We start from the raw sequence: 26,260 nt of genomic DNA on the forward strand, positions 1-26,260 counted from the left end.
AAATACAAATTATTTCTAAATTCCAGAATGAGAGTTTAGGAATAGTTTCTTAAGCTTTGTGATTTCCCCCAGTATTCAATTAATAAAGAGAGCTGCTGGTTTGTAAGGAATTGGACAAAGGCTATTTGGTCAATTAAGTCAGCTTGATTGAATCTACTTTGTTAATAGCTAATGGAATCTCTTCTAAGAACAGAAACTTGCAATTTTCCTCACTCAGGATGCATCCTAGCATTGATCAGCCTATTCCATGCGGACTTGTTGAAGCAATGGGAATGCCCTGAACCAACAAGAGCAAATTACTTGCTGCATAACAGGTTTAACACCTTTTGTTGGTAAAATCTATTTCTCAATTAAAATAAAAATTTGAATCTATACTCTTTATATCAATGACTTGCTACATCCATATTTGTAAGGCAACAATGTGGATTTGATGTATTGTAAACTGACCTTCCATCAGTAGATGCTCTGCAGCGGCAGTGCTTGCAGGAGAGTGTGATTAAAATGTGGGCCTGGGCAATTACTATTACAAATATCAAGAGGGAAACTTGTAATGGATATATAAAAGCAAGGACAGCATATATGACTTGAAACTGGGGCTAGGATTTTGTTTCCGAGTCCTGGTCCAATTATCCCCTGCTGTAAAATAAAAGTACATGAGTGCTGATGCTGGGGATCTGAGACAAAAACAGAAAATGTTGGTCAATCTCAGCAGTCTGACTGCATCTGTGGGGAGAGAACGAGTTAACGATTCGAGTCTGGATGGCTCTGTTAAAGCTGGAGCGAATTAGTAATAGGATGAGATTAATACTGATGTTGAGTGGTGGGGTGGGGCGGGGGAGACATACGTCTGGAGCAGTGGAGCTGGATAGAGGGCGGAGGGCCAGCTATAGGTAGAAATTGACAAAGATACTGCGGACAAAAAGACAAAGAAAATGTAAATAGTGATGATAATGACTAAGAAGGATGCTGATAGTGGCACATTGAGATTAGAATGTGTTAATAGCAGAACAGAGGGAAGCAGTTTCTGAAGACTCCATGAGCTTTACTTCCTGTGTAATGACGCCGGAGATGGATTAGTTCCACAATTTTTTTCAATGGGGAATGGAAATTTTTTTGTGTACAACTTGAAGATTCTCTTTCTTGGGGTGCCCCATGGCTGAAAGAATGCACAGACCTTCTCTTTTGTCGCCTCCGATCTTTGCATTTGCTCTCAGCTAGCGCCTGTGGTGCTATTGTTCAGAGATGATTTGTTCAATACATGCTGTAGTGTGCGCCACCTTGGAGACATGGGATTTCAGGTGAAATGAAAACTGTTGTGTTAAACGTGTTTATTTTCCATGCCCCCATTACATGTGTTTGACTTGGCTGTTTTGAATCTTCTGAATCAATTGCCAAGCATGATAGTGTTTATTTTCTTTGTAACAATATCACCAGGTTTCTGTGGAACAGTTTTGGATAACTTATCAAATGCATGGAAGTTGCCAAACATGTTAGGACAAGGCCATTCAGCTCTTTGAGCCTGTTTTATTCAATAAGAGCTTGGCTGATCTGGTTGTGTTCTGTGGCTCCAGTTTCCTGTCTGCCACCGCCCCAATAAATCTGTCTGACTTGGTCAAAAATCTATCTAACTCATCCCTGAATAAATTCAGTGCTGCAGCCTCCACTGCTTTCTGGGGAATAGAATTTCATAGACCCCACTGAGGGGAAAATATTTCTGTCTTAGACGGGCAACCTATTATTCTTCAACTGTGTCCCTCTAGTTCTAGTCTCCCTGACTGGAGGAAATATGTATCATGTAATATCTTTATTATTGTCACAAGTAGGCTTACATTAACACAGCAATGAAGTTACTGTGAAAGTCGACACACTTCAGCACCTGTTCTGGCACACTGAGGGAGAATTCAGAATGTGCAAATTCACCTAACAAGCACGCCTTTCGGGACTTGTGGGAGGAAACCAGAGCACCCGGAAGAAACCCGTGCAGACTCCACACAGACAGTGACCCAAGCCAGGAAGAGAACTTGGGTTCCTGGTGCTGTGAAGCAACAGTGCTAACCACTCTGCTGCTGTGTCACCCATTGATTCGCTATCCAGTCTCCTCAGGATCTCCTACCTTTCGTTAAGATCAACTCTCATTCTTCCAAACTCTAATGGGTTTAGGCCCAGCCAGTTCAACACTTCCTCGTAAGATGAGCCCTTCGTCCCAGGAATAAGTCAAGTGAACCTTTGAATTGCTTATCATGCAGTTATTATCCTTTTACAAATAAGGAGACCACCATCGTGCACATGCTCCAGATGTGGTTTCACCAAGACCTTGGTACAGCTGTGGTGAAATTTCCCTACTTTTATATTCCATTCCCCATGTCATAAACACACATATTTCATTTATTGGTTCATTTTTTAATAAAGTCCCTTTTAAACCCTTCATTTGTGTTTGATGTTTTTTCCTTCGTTTCATGCTTCTTCCTTCCAGAAAGCCAGGCAAACTTAGGAAGAATGTGGAATTCATTTCCTTTGGAAGCTAGGTAAGGATTTGAGGAAGAAAGGAATAGAAGGAGATGTTGAAGTAGTGAGAGGAGACCTGTGGATCATGAACATCCGCAGGGCCCGATGGGCCACACTAGCCTGTGTAATACTAGGCATTAAAGAAATAATGTTGCAGAGCTGCTCCAACTCCTTTGGTATGCTGGATACGGTTCCATGGCCTTTTGAATAACCTAAGTGGAGATAACAAAGGTTTTCTTCAATGGATGGCAATTATGGTAGTACTGGAAGTAAGGAAATGACTGGGAAGAATCTTTCTGTTGGGCTGTGATTGAGGGTGGCACTGTAGGGTATGTTGTTGGAATGTGAATACACCAGTCTGTAGGATTAAGGCATGACATTCAACAGATTCTTGAGCTCTGCAGCCTGTACAGTTTCATATATTTGGAACTGATGCAAGGCGCGTGATTGTGTGATTATCACTTCTCATTTCTTCTTTGGTGTAGTACTATAGTTAGAATTGGGAGCACAGATGGTGGTGATGTATGTGTTGAAATATAAACAATTTAGTTGGAATCTCCTGAGGAGTTGAGACTTAAACCGGTTCTTTTAAAGAGAAGGCTGGCTAGTTAAATATTTGCCTTTTCCAGTGTGTCTTTAAACCACCTGTTGCTCTTCACTTGGATCAGTACTATGATTTCTGAGTTACACCTCAATTCTGGAATTGTCCGTTGTAATGGATAGAAGCCATTCGTGCTGTAAGTTTGTATACCCATTCATTTTGCTTTATAAAATGTGGAATAGGTCGGTCATGAAAGCAGTGGTGTCTAGTATGTGGCTTGATGCACTTGATTTATTCAGTTTCTGTAACTGTATGTTCCCATTTTACATTCAATATCCATTGAATCCTCTATCGTTTGATCAGAGTAGAAATGAATTGATGTCTTAGATTTACAGCCTTTCCAAAAGTACTCGTTCGAGAGGCTGGGCGTTGGCTTGTTCCTCAAATTTGCCATGTACCTCTTGATCAAATGCTATTCTGCATAAAGGGGAATTGGATGGAAGAATCATAGACTAGCAGTTGCAGAGGATAGAATGGAATGATATTTGCAGAGCAAACGGGTTTCGCGTTGTTTACAACAGGAATTCAAAAGTCAATGTTTCGAATGATTTTATAGGTCTCTATTCTGCACTGGTCTGTATCATGTTGCTTGTAAATGGCTATGCGCCACACGTTCCATATTTGCTTTGTTGGCCAGAATGTCATCAGAATTGCTACAATTCTGGACCCACCCATTGCATTCTTCCTTGTGCAGAAGCAGAGATCTGGTAAATACCACAACTAGCTGGAAGACGAGGGGAAATGGGTAATTGAAAATTACAAGAAATTTAACGAAAGCAAGAACTCACAAGCCCACTTGATTTGTAGGTGGACTAAAGTCTTGCAGTTAATTACTAGAATCATTAATTAGCCAGAACTACTGATTAACCCAATCACATTAAAGATGAAGTAAAATTTGGCTATGTAGCGTGATACTTGTGTTTCACTCACTTTTTAAAAATAAATTTAGATTATCCAATTATTTTTTCCAATTAAGGGGCAATTTAGCATAGCCAATCCACCTACTCTGCACATTTTTGGGTTGTGGGGGCGAAACCCACGCAGACGCGGGGAGAATGTGCAAACTCCACACTGACAGTGACCCAGAGCCGGGATCGAACCTGGGACCTCAGCGCCGTGAGGCAGTTGTGCTAACCACTAGGCCACCATGCTGCCCACTGTTTCACGCACTTAAGCATTCATGTGAATGTCAATTGTAAGTTTGGGTGCAGACCAATGTGTTAGATGTATATTCAATTGTCAAAAATGGGAGGGGGGAGTTTGCATTACTAAAGACCAGGGTCCTTCCTTGCTCCTAGTTCTTTGTTAGTGCACTGTGAGGAGTCTCTTGCTCCCTTAAGCAGTACATTTGCAGATGCGCATCCATGACAGCACGGTGGTTAGCACTGCTGTCTCACGGCGCCCAAGGTCCCAGGTTTGATCCCGGCTCTGGGTCACTGTCCATGTGCAGTTTGGACATTCTCGCTGTGTTTGCATGGGTTTCACCCCCATAACCCAAAGATGTGCGGGGTAGCTGGATCGGCCATGCTAAATTGCCCCAAACACTGGGAGAATGTGTAAACTCCACACATAGTGGCCCAGAGCCGGGACCGAACCTGGGACCTCGGCACCGTGAGGCAGAAATGCTAACCACTGGGCTACCGTGCTGCCTTTAACCTGCAATCTTAATAAAGTGATACTTGATACCGCAATAGAATATAATTCAACCCAATCTTTTTTTTAAAGCTTAGAGTACCCAATTTTTTTCCCCAATTAAGGGCCAATTTAGCAAGACCAATTCACTTAACCTGCCCATCTTTGGGTCGTCGGGGTGAAACCCACACGAGCACGGCGAGATTGTGCAAACTCCACCCGGACAGTGACACAGGGCCGTAATTCGATCCCGGTCCTTAGTGCCGCAGTCCCAGTGCTAACCACTGTGCCACCGTGTTGCCCTACAACCCGATCTTTGATGTGCAAGTACCATACTGAGTTAAGGGAATATGTTTGTGAGAGCACATTAAAACGCTTGATAGGGGAACAAAACACTAGTTCTAAGATTTTTAAAATGTGCTTTTTTAAAAAATGTTGCTCCTTAATTGCTGTCAGATTGGCATTAACATTTAAGACTGCCTGCTATTTCCCTGCCAGGTGCTTGACAAAGTAATGGGCCATTAAGAAGTCATCATGTATTCAGCAGTTATAGCAGAATTATAATAGTGATTTTGCTATTAGTGCCAACTAATTGCTTTAAACTCTGTGCTGTATTTTTAAGTTTCAACATGTCGTGTGTCTTCTCTTTCCCAATCTAGAATGAGAGGTCACAAATATAGGTTGAGGGGTGGTTGATTTGAGAGAGGAACTACTTGCAGAAGATGGTGAAGTTGTGGAAGTCGCTGCCCCATAGCACGGTGGAATCGGAGTCATTAAATGGTTTCAAGAAGGAGATAGATATATTTCTGATAAATGGGTTAAAGGGATATGGGCAACAGGCGAGGAGGTGGATTTGAGACCAGGAAGAGATCAGCCATGGTCTGATTGAATGGCGGAGCAGGCTCAAAGACTGAATTGCACACTTGCACTGTTAGTTCCCATTCCAGGTCATCTTTTAGTGGGTTTGCTAATATCAGCTGAGATGGGGACAAAAGGATTCAACATTCATAGGCTGAATGGTAAAATTAGCCCGCATTCCTGTTGTTTTCTTACAGTAATGCAGGAAATCACAAATGCAGTCACTTGGTAAGGACACAGTGAGGGTCAGTAGTAAGTCTTCTGGGGGCAAAATCTAGACATCAACTATGGATTGAAAACAATTTATGTTTAAACTGAATTTAGCCAAATATTTTAGGAGTCATTCAATATCTTCAGCCGAGTTGGGCACTGTCATTGTTCCTGTACAATTAATTTGTTAATGTGCCCACCTGTTGCAAAACATTCATAGGCCCAACTGTATGCCATAGAACATAAAACAGTACAGGCCCTTCGGCCCACGATGTTGTGCCGACCACTTATCCTAATCTAAGATCAACCTAACCTACACCCCTTCAATTTACTGCTGTCCATGTGCCTGTCCAAGAGCCACTTGAATGTCCCTAATGACTCTGACTCCACCACCTCTGCTGGCAGTGCATTTCATGCACCCACCACTCTGTAAAGAACTGACCTCTGACATCTCCCTTATACCTTCCTCCAATCCTGGATGATTTTTTAGTAAGTCGTTTAACTGACCTGAATATCACCAATGGATATGATGAAGGTGATCTTGATTACAAGGTGTAACTGACCAAGAAACATCACGCACACCAACCAAAGCACCGATGATCAGCCTGCTGTGTATGTCTAACATTCTCGAAGACTGCGGCACAGTTGTTGCCTGTCAGATGCCACTCTGGTGTTAATCGTGGCTGGTTTGAAATCAGTGGAGCCATACATTATATAAGTAGATCTATATATTCTTAAAGCATCTGTTTTTAAAAGGAAGTAGTATTTTATCAGGCTCTTTAGTATATTTTGAGGTTGCGCTCAACAGTAAACAATGACATAGTTGAAACGAGGCAGTAGCAAAATCTGTTTGAAGATATGATGAGTGAGCAATTTTATCAAACATGAGATTTGACTACAGGATCATAACTGTACCAACTGTTGAGAATGTGTGCTAGTTGACTCTGAATATTGCTAAAGATTGAGGCAAGGAAAGTCTGGGAGATTATACCCCCATGTTTTTCTATCTCAAAATGTTGTTGCATGTTACTTGTTTTGAAACAAATTCCCTGATGGTGGGGAACCTGCTATTTTTCCTCTTGGTCGGGAGAACCGAACAGCTGCGCCCTGCAGCACCACAGCTCCTCGGTGGAGGCCCTCACTTTCACTTGCAATTGGATCCAGGCTGGCCGCTTGATCTGCAAAGATCGAGGTTTGTCACAGGAAGAGACCTGCTTGTTCATGTAGCTGCTCGACATTCTGACCCTTCCAACCCCCTCCCCAATCCTGCAATCATGTAACCTCCTGAGGCAGAATGAGGGGAGACAAAGCAGGGCCAGCAAGGAAATTAATATTGTACAAAGTACTCCCTCCAATCCTTTCTGGCAATTGAATCATATAACCAGTGTATGCAGCAGTAGCTGGTCTACAATCACAAAACCACTTGGGTGGCATAAAAATGATGCATTCTGCATTTTCATTGCATTGACATAGGGAAGCTGGTTAATAGAGCCACAAGTCACTCAACTTTTTTAGAATGCGACAATGTTTGCAGTCAGAAGCAATCTGGTGACCTGCAGTTGTGCTGGCAATACTGTTGACAGCTGAAGAATGAATTTTAATTTTAAAAGCACTCCAATTTTATATTTTCCATAACAAGTGACGTAACATGGTGCAGTCAAAGATGATTAATTGAACTATGTATCATGAGATCAGCTGTGGTTGTGATGAGTACCAATATATTGCCTCACTCAAAAGGTCTTCCAGTAAATTATAGTTAATTTGTGTTTGGTGCCTTGCACATGAACTTGCCTGGAATTAAATGGCATTAAGAATTTTCCCACAAGCAGAGAACTGAGTAGCCATGCTGGCCACGCAAAATGGACACTGAGCCAAACTAAAATGGAAGGCTGCTGAGAAACAGACAGTTCAGCCAGAACAGCAGTCTGCAAAGAGCAGTTTGCATTCTGCAGCAGCAGAAACCAGTTTGGGCTCAGGTGAAGAGACCTTAGCTAGGTGCAAATGGCAAAACGCTTTGCATGCTAATGAGGCCATCAGACTTGAACACCCACACAATAGATACATTTGGTTCTGAATGGACACATTCCAATCAAGACCCAGACATCGAGGCACCAGAAACCTCCGAACAAAAGGACATAAGAAACGCCCCCTCCATCACGGAGACCCCCTCGCATTGGGGAATTAATCCAGTATCGATAAGAAATTGATCCAATAGGTAGAGCCCGCCCGAGAAGAGGGAAGGACAACGGAACCCCTATAAAAGATAGGGACCTCGTGTTGTCCGGTCTGTTAAACCTGTGCTCCGGCCCCGACTGACACCTGGTATCCTGACTCCAGCCGTTGAGCACCAGCCGCCGAAACCGTAAGTTCAACGCTCGCTACGCGATCCAAGCCCGCTAGACTCCCAAGTGCCAGAACGCTTGCTGAAGGCTGCAGACAAAACCAGGACGAAGGCCTCGTTCTCTGACCTTGCCTGTTCCTGTTAGATAAGTATTCTGTTTGCTTATGTTTAGTTGTAGCTTAGTCTCTTAGTGTGTGTGCATGAGTATTTATTATTAACTGTATAATAAATATTTATCGTTTGAACTTGACTAATCGGTGTATCGTCTTTATTACTTTGAACTTGACCTTGGAATACTTGTGACGTTGCCTATACGGCAACTGGCGACTCCAGAGCTAAAATAATTACATAGAGCAGAGCCTAGCAGTGTTAAGCACACGTCGAACTCGGAGGCGTGTTAATACACTCCAATAAACGCGTTTTACGCCCATAGTAAAACGTGCAACATTTAGTGGCGACATCCGCCGGGACCCTGTTGTAAGTGGAAACACCACAGTGTCCAGGACCCTGAAATTTGAATTAGAACTCCAAATTGCAGAGAAAGAAAGAGATCACAAGTATTCAAGGTGTTCAAAATAATAAGCGAAATTCGGAAGTGTGTTTAGTGCATGCGTACTAACAGGGCTGTAAGGTAAAACTGAAAGCTTTTTGTTGCGACAAACTTTCGGTAGTTTTGTAATCGGAAAATAGCGTAAGCCGTACCCTTTTCACGAAACACCACCCCAGCAACCCCCTGTTCCAAATTATAAAAAGAGAGTCAGAGGAAATGGCCATGCAGGCAATGGAACGTCTGATGGATCCAGCAAAGTTTGTGGTCGCAGCGACCAGCAGCAGTAGCAGGGTAGGCCAGTGTCCCACGTGGGAGCTGGAACTCCGCAAATATCTGCAGGGAAAGGGATGGCCCCTTTGGAAAGAGTTTTGTGCAAATGAGGAGACAGGTCCCGGAAGTATAGGTCATACTTGGTGGGAGAACCTCTCTCAGATACACAAAAAGAGTTTAGGTAAAGCACGCAAGCCGATGGCGATTGTGTCCTGCTTGGCACAGTTGCGAGGCGCAGAGGAGGTCATCAGGACGCTCCGGGCAGATTTAGAGGAAAGGAACCGAATGAGTAAGGTCGATGTCAGGGACATCGAGAAAGAAAACCTGGATCTTAAAGGGAAGTTGGCAGAGAAGGGTAGAGAGGTGGATGATGCCAAGAGGGCTCACCAGTCTTGTCTAGCTCATCTGAACAGTTCCCAGACCCAGTATGAGAAAGCCTATCAGGACGTGCAACGTGCCGTTCTGATAAGACAGGAATCGGAAAAGCAGGTGGAGGCATTGCAGAGGCAATGTTCCGATCTCAAAGCAGCTTTGAGAGCACTCCATGCTGCAACAACCGAACAAAGACAAAGCACAGTTGACCACGCGAAATGCAGAAAGCAGATTGCGGAACTGCAATCTCTGCTTTCGGTGCAGAATGGCTTCCAAAGCACCTTTGGAGCTCAGTTAGATGGGGAAAACGCCCCAGATTGGCAGGAATTAAGCGAGACAGCGCAGCGTTATGTTCAGGGAACATGTGCGCCCGCAGCTCAGCAGAAACGACAGGCACCCCAACCCCCCACAGCTCAGATCATAACCGCACCCATGAATCCCGTAACCACACAGAGGAAAGCCGAATCAGAAGGCGCCCCAGACATAACTTACACCACCCCTTTAACAGTAACCCAGCTAAGGGACGCTTGTGAAAAGATCACTCCGTTCCTCCCCACCGCAGACCCCCACCAGTTCTTCGCGAAAGTAAAACAGCAGGCTACCATGTACGGCCTGGATGAGAGAGAGCAGGTTAAGCTCACCGTGTTGAGCTTAGACCAGAGTGTAGTGGCAGCCCTCCCCGACCCACAAAACGTGGCAGGAGGCAGCCTAGAGGAGATGCACACTGCCATTTTAGATGCCATCGGGTACAATAGAGGTGACCCCGTAGAAGGCTTGAATAAGTGCAGGCAGAAGAGATCTGAACACCCCACAGCATTCGCCGGAAGGCTGTGGATTCACTTCAGCGCAGTTTTCGGACAGCTAGATAGAGCGCATTTAACCCGCGAAAACATGGTTAAGTGGACGCGCACAATTATCTCACACGCAACAGAGGCAGGACAGAGCGCTTGCAATAATTACGACCCCTCAGAAGAGGCCCATAACGAAAAATGGGTCCTCAAAAGATTGTCCCGCGCTTGGGAGCAATCGCTTCAGGCAAAAGCAAAGGTTAGATCCCCAGAAGAGGCTCAGGCTGCTGCAGATATCCAAGCAGTCAGAGAGCACCAGAAGCCCGCATGGGTAAATGAAGGCAAGAGCAGCCCTCAACAGAAAGGACAGGAATGCTATAACTGTGGACAGTTAGGGCATTGGGCAAATGAGTGTAATGCACCCCAGCGATCTCAGAGAGGCCAGCAGACAGGCACTCTGAACCGCAACAAAGCAAAACCCATCCACAATGTAGTAGTACAGTCAGGACCCACCAATGTGGACGAGACGAACTGACGGTGTTCGGGCTCCCCCACTTGGGTCTGTGACACACTATGGGACTCATCAGGGAGGCCCGTAGTCACGGCGAAAGTAAAAGGGAAGCCCATAGAGTTACTGTGGGACACAGGAGGATCCCGCACCACCATTAACTCCACAACCACGGCACACGCAGACACGTGGCCGACCACCTCCACCATCACACTTAGCGGGTTCACCGGACACTCGCAGCAGGGACATATCACAGCACCCGTAGCGATCCAGCTAGGGAACATTAGCACAAGGCACCCCGTAGTTTTAGTAAATCTTCCCCGGACAGCAGAGCACATCCTGGGGATAGATTTTATGAACGCTCACAGCTTGTCGTTCGACCCAGTGAACCAGTGTGTCTGGCGAATGGCGAGATCAGACAGAGCCCCAGCCACCCTCACAGTAGGAGACTACGCTAATCGGATTAGCGCAGTGGGAGAGTACTCATTCGACCTGACTACACTCCACACCGACAGACAAATTAAGGCCCTACTAAACAAACACAGGACAGCATTTGCAAGTCACCGTCATGACTGTGGCAGAATGACTGGACAAGTTCATGTTACCGGACAGGACCCCCGACCGCAAAAGCAGTATAGATTTCCCCTCGAGGCAGAGGTGGAAATAGAAAAGGTTATAGGCAGCTTGTTGGACCAAGGTGTACTGAGAACGGTAGCCTCCACCAACAATGCCCCTATTTGGCCAGTGAGGAAGCCCGATGGATCATGGCGTCTGACCATCGATTATCGGGAACTCAACAAAGTAACCCCCGCAGTAGCCCCAACGGTAGCTACTAGTCCCGAGACCATGCTCAAGCAGGGTCTCAACGCCAAGTACTTCACGGTATTGGACATCAGTAATGGATTCTGGTCAATACCATTGGCAAAAGCGTGCCAATACAAATTCGCATTCACTTTCAAAACTCAGCAGTACACGTGGACATGCCTCCCACAAGGATTCCACAATTCCCCCTCCATTTTCCACCGACAGCTGGCAAGTGGATTAGAAAAATTTTCCCGACCCGAATGTCTGGTACAGTATGTAGACGACCTACTACTGCAGACGGACACAAAGGCAGAGCACATTTCGCTTCTGGCCGAACTCCTAGAACTCTTAACTGAAATTGGCTGTAAAGTTAACCCGAAAAAGGCCCAAATATTGGAAAGTAAAGTGATGTATTTGGGATCAGTCATCACGCACGGCAAACGCGAGATCGAATTCAAAAGAATTGATTCGATCGTCAAATTGCCCCTTCCCCAAAATGTATCAGCCCTCCGGTCGTTTTTAGGACTGGTTGGCTATTGTCGGAACCACATCGACGGATTCGCGACAAAAGCCGCCCCACTTTCAGACCTCCTTAAGAAAGGAGCCCCCTGGGAATGGCTTCCGCAGCATACAGGCGCTGTGGAAGAGTTGAAACGAGCCCTTAGTGCAGCACCCGCGCTGCTAGTCCCCGACCAACTTTCCCCGTACGCAATCGAGGTAGCTAGCACAGATCTAACCCTCTCGGCCGTGTTGCTTCAGGAACGGCACGAGCAGCTAAGACCAGTGGCTTATGCCTCCCGACTGTTAGACCCGGTAGAACAAGGATTTTCAGCCTGTGAGAGGCACCTCCTTGCTGTCTTCTGGGCAGTGCAGTATTTCTCATACATCACCGGACTCAACCCCATTACTATTCTGACCGAACACACACCCACACAGCTACTACTAGACGGGCGACTGAAGGACGGTTCAGTTAGCCAGATTAGGGCAGCTAGGTGGACCCTACTTTTACAAGGACGGGACATTACAGTGAAACGGACACGCACACACACATACTTAGCAGACAACCTCCAATACCCCGGACAGCCCCATGACTGTGAAATTGTAGCTCCCCTGCATAACACAGGACCCTTTTTAGCAAAAACACCCCCCAGGAAGATAGGGAACCCAAAACAAAGCCCCCAGCCCACAGACACGTGTGGACCCTTGAGGATTTATGTAGACGGTTCCTCCACAGTTTTAAATGGTGAGCGTATCACAGGATGCGGCATCTATGTAGAGGACGCGCAGGGGCGCGCTCTCGAAGAAATCGCTCTTAAGTTACCAGGTCACTTAGGCGCGCAGGCAGCAGAGCTAGCAGCCATAGCGTACATAGTGGACCACCCCGATTCTTTCCCCAGCCCAGCAGACATATATTCAGACAGCTTATATGTCTGTAACAGTTTGACCGATTTTCTGCCCCTGTGGAGGACACGAGGTTTTGTCTCCGCAGACGGAAAACCCCTTCCATCAGCCCCCTTACTCCAGCATATCCTAGAGAAAGCGAAGGACAGGACCTTCGGCATTATAAAAGTTCGAAGCCACCATAGGTCATCACCCCCTGGGAATGTAAAGGCCGACGCATTGGCTAAGGCAGGTTCCAGGAGAGGACACTTATGGACCCCCCCAGCTAGCGCACCAGCTAGCGCCCCTGTGAGCGCAGTCCAAGTCTCACAGACTGATATTAAAGATCTCGTGGCAGCACAAAAACAGGACGGAGACCTCAGGGAGGTTTTCAAGGGAAACTTTGTGCCTGCTTACGAGCACTTTAAACACGCACTGACCACACATGAGGGTGTGATCATTAAGGACCAACTTTATGTGGTCCCACAGCAGGACAGGAATCAGATGATTGCCTTGTTCCATGACGGACACGGGCATCAGGGAATTGATGCAACAACGAGGCACCTCAGGCAACTCTGTTGGTGGCCTGATCTCAGGAATGATGTAACGCACTACATAGAGAATTGCCTGATTTGTGCTCAGAATAACCCGGAGAGGTATTCTAAGAAAGCACAACTTCGGCATACTCGCCCAGTTAACGGCCCTTGGACAAACCTCCAGATCGACTTTATAGGTCCATTGCCCCCTTGTCGGAATGGCTATAAATACGTTCTGGTGGTGATAGATACCTTTACCAAATGGGTAGAGGCATTTCCCTCACGAACAAACACAGCTAAGACAGCTGCAAAGATCCTGACCCACCACATCTTCACGAGATGGGGTTTACCCCGAAGTATCGATTCGGACCAGGGATCTCACTTTACAGGACGGGTCATGAGGAACGTCCTGACAATATTCGGAATCAAACAGAACTTCCACATTGCGTATCATCCACAGTCCAGCGGGATTGTGGAGCGCATGAATCGGACCCTAAAAACTACCCTTAGGAAAATGGTTCAAGAGAACAATTCCACATGGGATTCAGTGCTCCCCTTTGCACTTATGTTCATAAGGAACACTGTCTCCACATCGACAGGATACACACCACACACACTCATGACCGGACGCCCTATGAAAGGTACAGAATTCCTTTTAGGACTGGACATGACAAGCCCCGAAGTGACGGCCCTCACACATGAAAAGGCAGTTAAAGAACTAGTTGAGACTGTGAGGTCTGCACAGCTCGCAGCCGCAGTCCAGCTAGGGAAACGCCGACAGCAACGTACTGCCTGTTTCAATAAGACCGTACACACCACAGAATTCCAGGTTGGGCAACAGGTAATGTTATCTGTTTATAACCCCAGCAGTTTTTTGGCTCCAAAATATTCCGGTCCCTACTCAATTTCGGACAAAATTAGCCCCTCCGTTTACAGGATAAAGTATCCTAATGGGAAGACCGCGTGGTTCCATATAAACCAGTTAAAGGCATATGGAACACAGGCCAACCATGCTCACCATGTCCTGCTGGATGCAGCAGAACACTTCACCCCGCCCACCAGAGACACTTTTCCACCATCCCCCTCACAGACCAGTTCATCAACGGACTCGCCCACGACTCCGCCCACAGACCACCACAGACCACGCCCCGACACGCCCACAAGCTGCCACAGCAGAGACAGTAGGACAGACACTGACTCTGAAGACAGCGACAGCACACAGCCATACAGCCCACACTGCACCAACTACGACCCCGACTCCAGTGACCCCATGGAAGTCACTTACCTCAAATATCCAGAACCACCACCCGACCCCGACTACCCCGACAACACACTCGGCACTACACAATGGCACAGGGACAATTCCTACAGACTTGTCCGCAATGACGAGAGTGACCCCCGGTCACACAACTCCAAAATAGCATGCCTGATCCACACAAGGGTGTGGGATCCGGGAGAGCAGGACGACACGGTGTCTGACTCCCGACACGGCAACCCCTTTGTGACCCTGTTCACAGAGGCAGAATCAAAGTGAGGTGTCCAGATGATGTAAGATAGGAATCGTTTGAGGGAAACGATGTCCTTTCTGATGGAACCTGCACGTATGTTTGTCTTCGTTTTATGTTTGTTTGTTTTCAGGAATGTAAATGTTTCAGTTGGAGGATGGACATCTTCTTTTCAGCTGAAAAGATTGTGACCACCTCACATGCACGTTAGTTTGTCCGCAGATATCTCTGAGAACTTCAGGGATGTCCTCAGTTGGAGCATCTTGGCTCCCTTGGTTTTTAGGTGCCCCTCTATTCGGCGAAATAGAGGCTGCAAGTCATGGTAAACACATTCGTACCCGTTTTTTCCAGGTTACTCAGGCAGTGGACAAACGGCACTGAGGACCCGCCCTGTCTGAGAACCAACCCTTGGTCAGCCAAGCTCGGGTATGGCACAGCACGCCCTACCCGGGGATCCCATCCAACTCATACCCGTAGCGGCCCATACGCAACTCATTCGGATGTTTGTTTCCAAGTTTGTTTTCATTTTACGTTAGGTAGCCCTTCGGCCACCATCCCACATGCTATTTACATCCGGGAACATTCGGATGGTAAATCAGCAAAGCCTGCGAGACGGCTCGCAGAAGGAAGGATTGTTAGGTGTATGCTGGTCTTTAAATTCGCTTTTTGAAAAAAAAAATGAGGGGAGTCACAGGGTGTGACTTAGCCAGTCATTTTAAAGGGTCAATTGGGTTTTGAAAGACAGATGCACTAACAAGTAAAGGTCTTAAACTGTGTATTGACAGATACTGTGCTTGATCCCAAAGGTTTCAAAGGACGAGACAGAGGTCGAAGCCAGGATTGTCAATACCGGAGGAAGAAGGAAGAGAAAGAAGAAGAACAGCAAAATGATGGAAGCCCACTTATTACTATTTAATGTCATATGTATATGTGTGGAAACAAGACACGTTTCCCCCACAACCCCCACCGTAAATGTTAGTACAGCAAACCCCCAGTGCTCAGCTCTGATCAGCGAGGTTCAGACCTGGTGTACTAAATTCATGACGTGGTACTCCATGTCCTACATAATCGAATCACTGTTGGTGATTGCGATCCTCATCATCCTAGTGCAGACCCTCAGGTTGAGGAAATGGAAGAGGAGAGCCTCTCGTTCCAGCACCTCACCCATCTATAGAGTGCAATCCCCCATCTTCGGATTCCACCAAACCCCTCAACCCCTCACTGATTACAACACTCTGTAAATAAAATTCAGCCATGTATTATATTGTTCCATACTCGACTGCCGAGTTGGGAAGTGTGATGTTGTGGTGTGAATGGTTAAGATTTTAGAGTGATTAAATGTTTAAGTTAAGGTTAAGGTTAATAGTGATAGGTAGAGGTTCCCAATTGTAGTAATGCATGTCCCTTTGACATAGGGCCAAGTAGAAATGTTAGTTAAATTTTTTTTCTCTTCTTCCCATAGTTTAGAACAGAGTAGAACAGGAACTGGCAAGAGGTCAGAACACAAGGAAGGCAAAGTACATAGGTGATCCTTCACAATAGTATGATTGTGAGGATCACAAGGAGGGAATGTAGCCATGCTGGCCACGCAAAATGGACACTGAGCCAAACTAAAATGGAAGGCTGCTGAGAAACAGACAGTTCAGCCAGAACAGCAGTCTGCAAAGAGCAGTTTGCATTCTGCAGCAGCAGAAACCAGTTTGGGCTCAGGTGAAGAGACCTTAGCTAGGTGCAAATGGCAAAACGCTTTGCATGCTAATGAGGCCATCAGACTTGAACACCCACACAATAGATACATTTGGTTCTGAATGGACACATTCCAATCAAGACCCAGACATCGAGGCACCAGAAACCTCCGAACAAAAGGACATAAGAAACGCCCCCTCCATCACGGAGACCCCCTCGCATTGGGGAATTAATCCAGTATCGATAAGAAATTGATCCAATAGGTAGAGCCCGCCCGAGAAGAGGGAAGGACAACGGAACCCCTATAAAAGATAGGGACCTCGTGTTGTCCGGTCTGTTAAACCTGTGCTCCGGCCCCGACTGACACCTGGTATCCTGACTCCAGCCGTTGAGCACCAGCCGCCGAAACCGTAAGTTCAACGCTCGCTACGCGATCCAAGCCCGCTAGACTCCCAAGTGCCAGAACGCTTGCTGAAGGCTGCAGACAAAACCAGGACGAAGGCCTCGTTCTCTGACCTTGCCTGTTCCTGTTAGATAAGTATTCTGTTTGCTTATGTTTAGTTGTAGCTTAGTCTCTTAGTGTGTGTGCATGAGTATTTATTATTAACTGTATAATAAATATTTATCGTTTGAACTTGACTAATCGGTGTATCGTCTTTATTACTTTGAACTTGACCTTGGAATACTTGTGACGTTGCCTATACGGCAACTGGCGACTCCAGAGCTAAAATAATTACATAGAGCAGAGCCTAGCAGTGTTAAGTACACGTCGAACTCGGAGGCGTGTTAATACACTCCAATAAACGCGTTTTACGCCCATAGTAAAACGTGCAACACCCAAAAGCAGAGAACTGAGGTGTGGCATTTGTTTTTCTTCAATCCAGAATGTTTCTTTTATTCCTCGTTTTAAATATAGCAGTCTGATTTAAACATTGAATTTTGTGGTGTCAGGGAGGGAAACGTGCTCCATGTTGACTGGTGCAAGGCTTCTGAAATAAAGGATAGATTATTTTGCTGAAACTTGCCGAAACGAGCCATTAATTTCCAATAACTGTCAGCCTTGCCTGCTGTAAGCTCCAAGTATAGGTGAGCTTTCTTGAAATTTATTTCTAGTTAACCAGCTTGTTAACAATTTTTTGTCTTCTGTAGGCATGTAGGTCAGGGTTAGCGTAGCAGAGGAAAATAAAGATGTTGTATACAGGCTTTCATGACCACATCCGCTCCAAAGAGCTTCCCAACCAATTAAGTACTTTTGAAACTGTCACAATCCTATAGGGAATGTGGGAGCCAATTTGTGCACAGCAATGCAACAATGAACCATTAGTGACTTTGGTTGAAGTAATAAATATTGGCGAGATCATTGGGGGTAGCTCCCTGATGTCCTTTGAAGTAGTGTCGGAGATCTTTTATGTCCACCTGAGAGGGCAAACGGTGCCCCAGGTGAACACCTCATCCCAAAGGGAGAACCTCCAATGGTGCAGCACTCCTTCTGTGAGGCTGGCTAAGTTATGTGCTTATATATCTGATGTGGAAGTTCGATCCATCTGGACAGGATCAAGAAAGGTACCTGCCTAGCCATGAGGTGGCCAAATCTGGCTGGAATGTTTGAAACCCTTATGAGGTCATAAGCGAGTGGACACCACTGCAATCTCATCAGAATGTACAGTTCTTCAAGGTACAGATGGAGCATTTTGATCATTAATGCGCGACCAGTAACAAAGAGACAATTTTAGCTGTTCAAAACCAAACTTTAAATCAAGTCACCCATCATTTCTATGACTTGGAAATTAATCTTGATGGAAAAAAGCTTTATTGGCAATTTGTCTTATCATTGCGTGGGATGTGAACTTTGCTGTCAACTCCAGCTTTCGTTGCCCATTCCAAATTGCCCTTGAAGGTGGTGGTGAGTCACCACTCCCACAGTGCTATGAAGTAGGGAATTCTAGGATTTTGACCCAGGGACAGCGAAGGAGTAGCAATGCACTTCCGAATCAGGATGTGTAACCTAAAGGGTAACTTGCGGGTGGTGGTGTTCCCATGCGTCTGCTGTTCTTGATCTTCGAGGTCACAGGCTTAGAGCAAGCCATGGTGAGTTGCTGCAGTGCATCTTGTGGTAAAGCTCACTCTATAACTGTGATCTGGCTACCTCCGTTCCACTCATTCTTCCTATTTGTTTTTGGAGGTCTAATTTAAGATGACATTGGTTTACTTTCCGTCAATATTCCATGATTCCCTTCGAATCACGCAAGCTAATTTAGTCAGGTTGTGGTGTTTGAGAACCGGGCTTAAAGACCTATCTTCATAGTCATATCTCGTGTCTATAATTGTAAAGACCAAGGACCAACTCTAGATCAGTGACATCAGCCATGATCGAATGGTGGAGCAGACTTGATGGGCTGAATGGCCTAATTCTGCTCCTATATCTTATGGACTTGAGAATAGTTTGACAGTACATTGCCAAATACCTCTGGGTATACTGTCCTTCTTGCAGTTTAATCCAGCCATATAAGCAAATATGTGCTCCGGTTAAAACCATTATTGTGCTCGGAGGTGTTCTCCTGAATGATTAGCAAATTTTGATGGTGGAAAATGGAGTGAACATCAAATGTAACCTTCTCAATGTGGACTCTGATTGCAATTACTTAAGTATAAAACATATGCAGAAATGAGGGGATGGTCTTGAGATTACCATATACCATCCAGAGTTATAGTACACTACCGAAACAGAAAAACTAGGGACAGTTACATTTGCCGTCTAAGATAACGTTTCATATATAAACCTTTAGAAATGTCAAAACAATGCAATTTAAAAAGGAACATACGCAAGAAATGACGTAGCAAAATCTTGGGCTTATTCTTCCCACATTGGGCGGTTTTTTGATTCTGACTATTTTAAAGTACATGGAGGAAGTCTGATGTTTTTTGCACTTCCACATCTCTTTAGCCATGTTAGTTTAGTTTTCATTTGCAGGGCAGCACGGAGGCACAGTGGTTAGCACAGCTGCCTCACAGCTCCAGGGTCTCAGGTTCAATTCCGGTCTCTGGTGACTCTGTGTGGAGTTTGCACTTTCTCCCCGTGTCTGTGTGGATTTCCTCCGGATGCTTCGATTTCCTCTCACAGTCCAAAGATGTGCGGGTTCAATGGATTGACCATGCTAAATTGCTCCTCGTGTCCAAAGTTTTAGGCCGCGTTACTGGGTTATGGGGATAGAGTGGAGGCGTGGGCTTGGGTAGGGTGCTCTTTCCAAAGACCGGTGCAGACTTGATGGGCTGAATGGCGGCCTCCTGCATTAAATTCTATGGTTCTATGATTAAATGCCCCCACTTGAGGTCTTGTAATTGAGCGGCTGTGTTGAAACATGACACTGGTGATGACAATTTTGTTTAAAGTGAAGTTTATATCCAGGAGGTCTACTTTTTTTTAAAACGCTCCCTCGGGCATTCTTTATATAAAGATAATTGTATTGGCAAATTGATTTAATTTACTGAAAACTGAATCGACATTTCAATTGGTACTGACAGTCATTGGTATTTAAATTCAGGAGATTGGCTGATCTTTGTAGGTTTAGAATGACTGGTCAAAGTTGCCTTTCCACGGACCATGATTTGACAGTGGCCTTAGCATGACAGCTAAAATGCTGTACTCTGATGAGTCGCTCCCGTACTATTAATAATACATGCCTAATTTGCCCCCAGGTCGAAATGCGTTTGTAATGGCATGTTTAACATTGATCAAAAGTACCTAAAGTCAATTTAGTTCTTTTTGAATTTCATTGACTGATTTCAGCATTTTTGTCTTGGAAGTTAATGCTTATTCTGTTTTGCTCAATGCCCAGATTATTTAATGCTCTAACAGAAAATTGCAAACAGCCCACTTCAGTTGGAATAAGCTGTGTCAGGGCTGACTGCCTTCGACTTTATAGTTAGAGCAGCAGTCTCTGTGTTTTTCTTCATGTGAACTTTTGCCATTAAAAACTGAATGTTACAGAATATTCATGGAATCCATGGACTCTTCTGTTCCAGATTCATCACATTGCGCAGAATGGAGGGTTATACAAAAAGCCATTTAACCAATCCTTTGAGGAAACTCCTATGCTCGTTGCTGTGTTGACCTACATGGGTTATGGAATTCTTACACTGTTTGGCTACCTTAGGGATTTTCTACGGGAGTGGAAGATTGAAAAGTGTCATCATGCTACTGAGCGTGAAGAGCAAAAGGTAAGTGCAGAATTTCGAAAATGTTTCCCTTTTGTTTTATCTTAAAATATTGGTGTGAGATGAATTTAAAAATGCCTTGTCTCGTGTTGCAACTCGAGACAGGCCCACTAATTGCAACAACTAAAGCGAAATTGCAGAAAGTTCCAGTTTTTCGAAAATGTTGCGAGCAAGAGCCTCGCTTGTGCTTCTGTAGTATAGCTTTGGGTGTCAATTTTTATCATATTAGTCATATTAGAATACTTAAATATTTTGTGGTGACAAAACTGCAGCAGTTTTGCACAACTTGATAAAACATGCTTGGAATCTTATCCAAAACTCTCTTGGGTGCCTTCACCAAGGACTCCCTTCCAAGGAGTTCAGTCTCTCTTTTTTCAGTATTATCTGCCCTTGGATTACCACGTGTATTCAGGCTTGCACGCAACTTCTCGGGTCCCAGCCACACTAGCAGACCACCACTGCTTCACAGGCTGTATTTTTATTTTTTTTATTATAAATTTAGAGTAACCAATCATTTTTCTTTTTCCAATTAAGGTGCAATTTAGCATGGCCAATCTACCTAACCGGCACATCTTTGGGTTGTGGGGGTGAATCCCACGCAGATACGGGGAGAATGTGCAAACTTCACACGGACAGTGACCGAGGGTCGGGATTCGAACCCGGGTCCTCAGCGCTGCAGTCCCAGTGCTAACCACTGCACCACATGCCGCCCTCTTCACAGGCTGTATTAAGGTGTCACCAAATTTAGGATTACTTCAGATGTCTGGCTTCTTGCTAGCTAACCTTCCAGGTCTGCACCTTGCAGCCCTGTCTTTAACTGGGAGTTAACTTGCTTCTCTAGTTAACTTCAGTGAACTGTACCTTGTTTGGGTTCCGATTCTTTGTCCCTTTGTCTTCCTGAGACTGCCCTGGTTTCTAGAACTATTTGTTTTTAGCTTCTGGGACTTGCCCTGCTTCTCTGCTGCCAGTTTGAGAGCTGCTTTCTTCTTGGGTACCTGGTTTCAACTGAACTACAAGTGCTTATGCTCTTCGGTGTAGGCCCTTGTTATTTAAGGAACAGCTTAGCTTTTAAAATTTCTTCACAGTGCTTTTATATCATACTTTTTCAAACAGTGACCCTTAGTTCTAGATTCTCCCACAAGAGAAACCACCCTCTCCACATCCACCATGTCAAGATTGCTCTAGATCCTTTTATGTTTCAATCAAGTCACCTCTTAATCTTCTAAACAGATATAAGTCTAGCCGTTGCAACCTTTCCTTGTAAGATAACCCACCCATTCCAGGTGTTAGTCTGGTAAACCTCTGAACTGCTTCCAACGCATTTATATCCATCCTTAAATAAGTTGACCAGTACTGTGCACAATCCTCCAAGTGTGGTCTCACTAGTGCCCTATGAAATGGAGATGTAACCTCCCTCCTTCTGTATTCAATTCCCCTTGCAATAATTGCTGACATTCTATTAGATTTCCTCATTATCAGCTGTACCTGCATGCTTGCCTTATGATTCATGCACTAGGACACCCAGATATCTCTACACCCTTTGAGCTCTCACCATTTGTATGACATCGTATTCTTCCTGCCAAAATGGACAGTTTCACATTTTCTCGTATTAAACTCTATTTACCACATCTTTTTTTTTCAAATTAGTAATTTTTTTTTTCAAAAAAGGGACAATTTAGTGAGACCAATCCACCTACACTGTACATCTTTGGGTTGTGGGGGTGAGACCCACGCAAACATGCGGAGAGTATGCAAACTCCACACAGACAGATCGGAGGGGGGTGGGATCGAACCCAGGTCCTCGGCCTATGCTGCCCGATTTACCAGATCTTCACCCACTCACCCAACCTAGTATATATCTTTTTGTAGCCTCCTTATGTCCTCTGCACAACTTGCATTCCTACCTATTTTTGTGTCAGCAAATTTGCCAACTATTCCTTCATTCCCTTCACCAAGGTTTTATATATATATAGCAAAAAGTTGAGGTCCCAACACTGATCCCTGTGGCACACCATCTTGCTAACCAGAAAAAAACCCATACATACCTACTGTTTCCTATTTGCCAGCCAATATTCAATCCTTTCTAATATGCTGCACACTCAACATGAGCTTTTTTGTGCTCCCCGGAATGGTATTGGGGTTTATCCAAGGCTCGATGTCAGACAGCCGAGTGTAGACTGCCAGTCCATAAAACGTTGTTCATTTTCTGTAATCTAAATTAAATGTGCTAATGTAAAACTGTCTAAACACAATTTAGTGGTCAGCTGTTTAGAATAGCTGCCAAGTGATTTTGCTGTTACCAAGTCAGTAGTATCAAACTGAATGTTTGATATTTGTGCAGTGGTAACTGCCCATAAAACAAGATCTTTTATCATTCAGGATTATTCTCGCTATCCACCTGAAGTGAGCAACATTGTGCTTGGACTTAAATTTGCAAATTAATTCCTGCAGTCCAATTTGAGTATTGCTCATAAACAGACAAGCTGTTTAAGCTTTTCATCTTGCACTCATCAGGACGTATGCACGAATAGCAGATTTCAAAGAGAGCTATCAGAAAAGGGTACTGATTGACAAGTCAACTCTGCTTGTTTGAGGTGTTGCCATGACGCATGCTCCCAGAAATTGTTATCCTCACACTTCTGTTTAATTCCGAAAGGTGCAATGCCCAGACATATTCCTTTTGCCTGCAGAGGACGGGTCCCTCAGGATATAAATTGCGATCATCTGAAATTTTATGTTCCAGCATCTGTCCTGATGAGTGCAAGGTGAAAAGCATCCTCATGCTTTGAGTATAAAAGTTATACTCAAGTTCTGTATCACCAAAAAACTAGTAGGAATCCAATCTACAATGTTCTCCCTTTCGAATCAATCCTACTGCACAGGGTACCAGTCGGGAAATGATGTCCCAATTTTGGGTGTAATCCATCAAAATTAATGGAGATTCATCTGAAACATTAATCGACCTTTCTCACCATGATGCAGATTACTATGCTACTGTGTGATTTTAGCCTTGGCTATGTCCTCCTGACCACTCCAAATTTAATCTCAGTAAACTAGAATGAATGTGATGTTGTGTCCTGACCATGGAGGGATACTTAGATTGGAGGAATTATTTGTTTAAAGGACATTGTATTTCTCTTTCGAATCTTTTGACGTTTTCGGATCCAGAAGAAACCTCTGAAGCCCATTGCAGAGATATAAAGAAGTTTTGGCTTTTTATCTGTGTCAAGCAGCATTCACAATCTTTAGACTACACTGTAGAAGTGTCTTAAAATTTATTTCAGGAGCTCAAATGCTTCACCACCTCCTTAAGGGCTATTGGATATGAACAACAAATATTGTCTACTGAGCAGCATCCACATCTCCTGCATGAATAAAAAGTTTCATAAAAGTTGTAGTTAATTAACGTTCCAGTTTAAGATCAAACCTTATTTGTACTTCCCTTAGGACTAGCTTTGTAAAAAAAAAAAAACTGTTTTCAATTTTTCAGGTTTGAGTCAGTCGAAAGGATTTCCTCAGTTGCATCATATACTAATTACAGGATATGTGCTTCTAAACAGTTTGGCTCAACTGTTGGCACATATGCATTTCCCAAATCTGGTATTCTGATTTTACTTTTAATTGCTTTAGCTGCCAGACTCCTGTCGCAACAGCCCAAAACCTAGAGTTTCTTTAGGTTTAGCAATTTAAGGTAAAATATTTTGAGTTGAAATGAATAATCTACAAATGATTAATCTACAATGACCAGTCAATGATAAGTCCTTTTCATTTTGATGTGCAAACTATTGTTTTAATGTACCTGACTCGCTGGCATTCTGGTTGCTGGTTAAACAATGCCTCAATTTTAAAACATTTTGCCTGATTTAAATCCCTCCATGACCTTGCCCCTCCCTACATCAGTACACTTCTCCAGCCCTCCAACCTTCCGAGACAACTGTGTTCATCCAGCTTTGGCTTCTTGGAACATCCCCGACTTAATTACTCCAGCTCTTCTAATTGCTTCGGTAAAACTCTCCGCTGTTCGATCTCTCCTTTAAAATGCTCTTTAAGATGGTATGAAGGGGATTAAAGGATACGGGGGGTGGGGAGGTGATCAGGTTATTGAATTGGTTGATCAGCCATGATCACAGTGAATGGCAGAGCAGGCTCGAAGGGACGAATGGCCTCCTCCTCCTAATTTACCTATCTTTCTATCCAAGCTTTTTGACATCTGCTTTAATTAATTTGTGGTTTGGAGTCTAATTTGCTTTATAATGCTCCTGTGAAGTACCTGGAGTCATTTTTTAATACTAAGGTGCTATAGAAGTACAGCTTGTTGCTCACACTCCTCGCTTGCTTCCATTGTGCTTGTTCTTTCTAGCTCACTTTTCTTGCTCTTCCTATCCCAGACCACAGTCACAATCTTTAGAAAATCAGTAGCACTAACACGTTGTTATATTTTAATTACACTCCATGATATCAGATTCCGCAAGTCTCACCAAAGTAAGACCGATATTCCAGAATAATTCATGTTTAAAAGGTAGCTGCACAGACCTGAAATTAAAGCTGTCTTTGTGGAGTCCTACATGGAAAAACTTGGTGGCACCTTGTGCAACACTCGAACAGCATCAAAACCACTCCAGTGAGTTTGGGTGCAGGCACTGTTGGCAATATTAGTTCCTGAACTGGAATTTTATCAGGTGAAAATATGTAGCTGAGCGTGACGACCCAATTGGTCATGTATTGCTGAGCTGTAACAGAACTCCAAAAATGCACTGAGAGTAACTTGTACAGAGATGGCATCTGCAGTGCAAACATTCCTTTGTACCAAGCAGGAAGTTTCTAGAACTCACATCTAGGTGCCCACTTTTAAAGAAATTTCAGTTTGCTAACAAGCACTCTAGCATTGTGACTGAACTACATTGAAAGTATAATTTCTAATTGCGTGAGGGGAAAATAAACATATTAACCTTAAAAACTGCAGCAAATCTATTTAGTCTTGCACTGTTGGAATTTGCACTGACCAAATTCAAGCTCGCTTTAAGTGGGAGTTACTTTAAACCGATCTGACTCTAAGAGCAGATCTAATACTAGGAGCATGGCAGTAAAGTGCAAGCAATGAGTGTTAACGGAGTACTGAAAGAGACACTTGCTTCCAATACCTGACCCTCAGAAGACCTGCTGCCAGAGATTTTGCTGTGCTGTTACCTCTGTATTGTGCTCCCATTATGAAACTGATTATTTATTTATGCACTCACATTTCCCAGATCTAAAGTTATTGGAAGTTATGTTCTACAAAAACTGTTTGCAAACCGAGATGTTGGAATTCTTCATGTAATCGGTGTTATGGACTCTTGAGGCCATGTCTACCCAGGAGCAAATTAAAATCCCCTCGAATGTGGATTCACTTCTAGCTTTGGAGTTGAAGGGGAGGAAGTATAAACTTATTAGATTTCTCCATCATTTGCACCCACGATTAACAAATGCAGAGCTGGATCAAAGTACGAAACAAATCATCAG

General features: G+C 44.4%; 1 protein-coding gene across 1 annotated transcript in view; it reads left to right on the forward strand.

Annotated features, from left to right (window-relative positions):
* sptlc2a (serine palmitoyltransferase, long chain base subunit 2a) overlaps window positions 1-26,260 on the forward strand; it is a 135,641-nt gene that overhangs the window by 15,979 nt on the left and 93,402 nt on the right. Inside the window, exon 2 of the mRNA XM_038773825.1 lies at window positions 20,570-20,764. Within this exon, the coding sequence (XP_038629753.1) occupies window positions 20,570-20,764 (195 nt within the window). The remainder of the gene's footprint in view (window positions 1-20,569; window positions 20,765-26,260) is intronic.

Source organism: Scyliorhinus canicula, chromosome 2 (assembly GCF_902713615.1).
Source record: "Scyliorhinus canicula chromosome 2, sScyCan1.1, whole genome shotgun sequence".
NCBI lineage: Eukaryota > Metazoa > Chordata > Chondrichthyes > Carcharhiniformes > Scyliorhinidae > Scyliorhinus > Scyliorhinus canicula.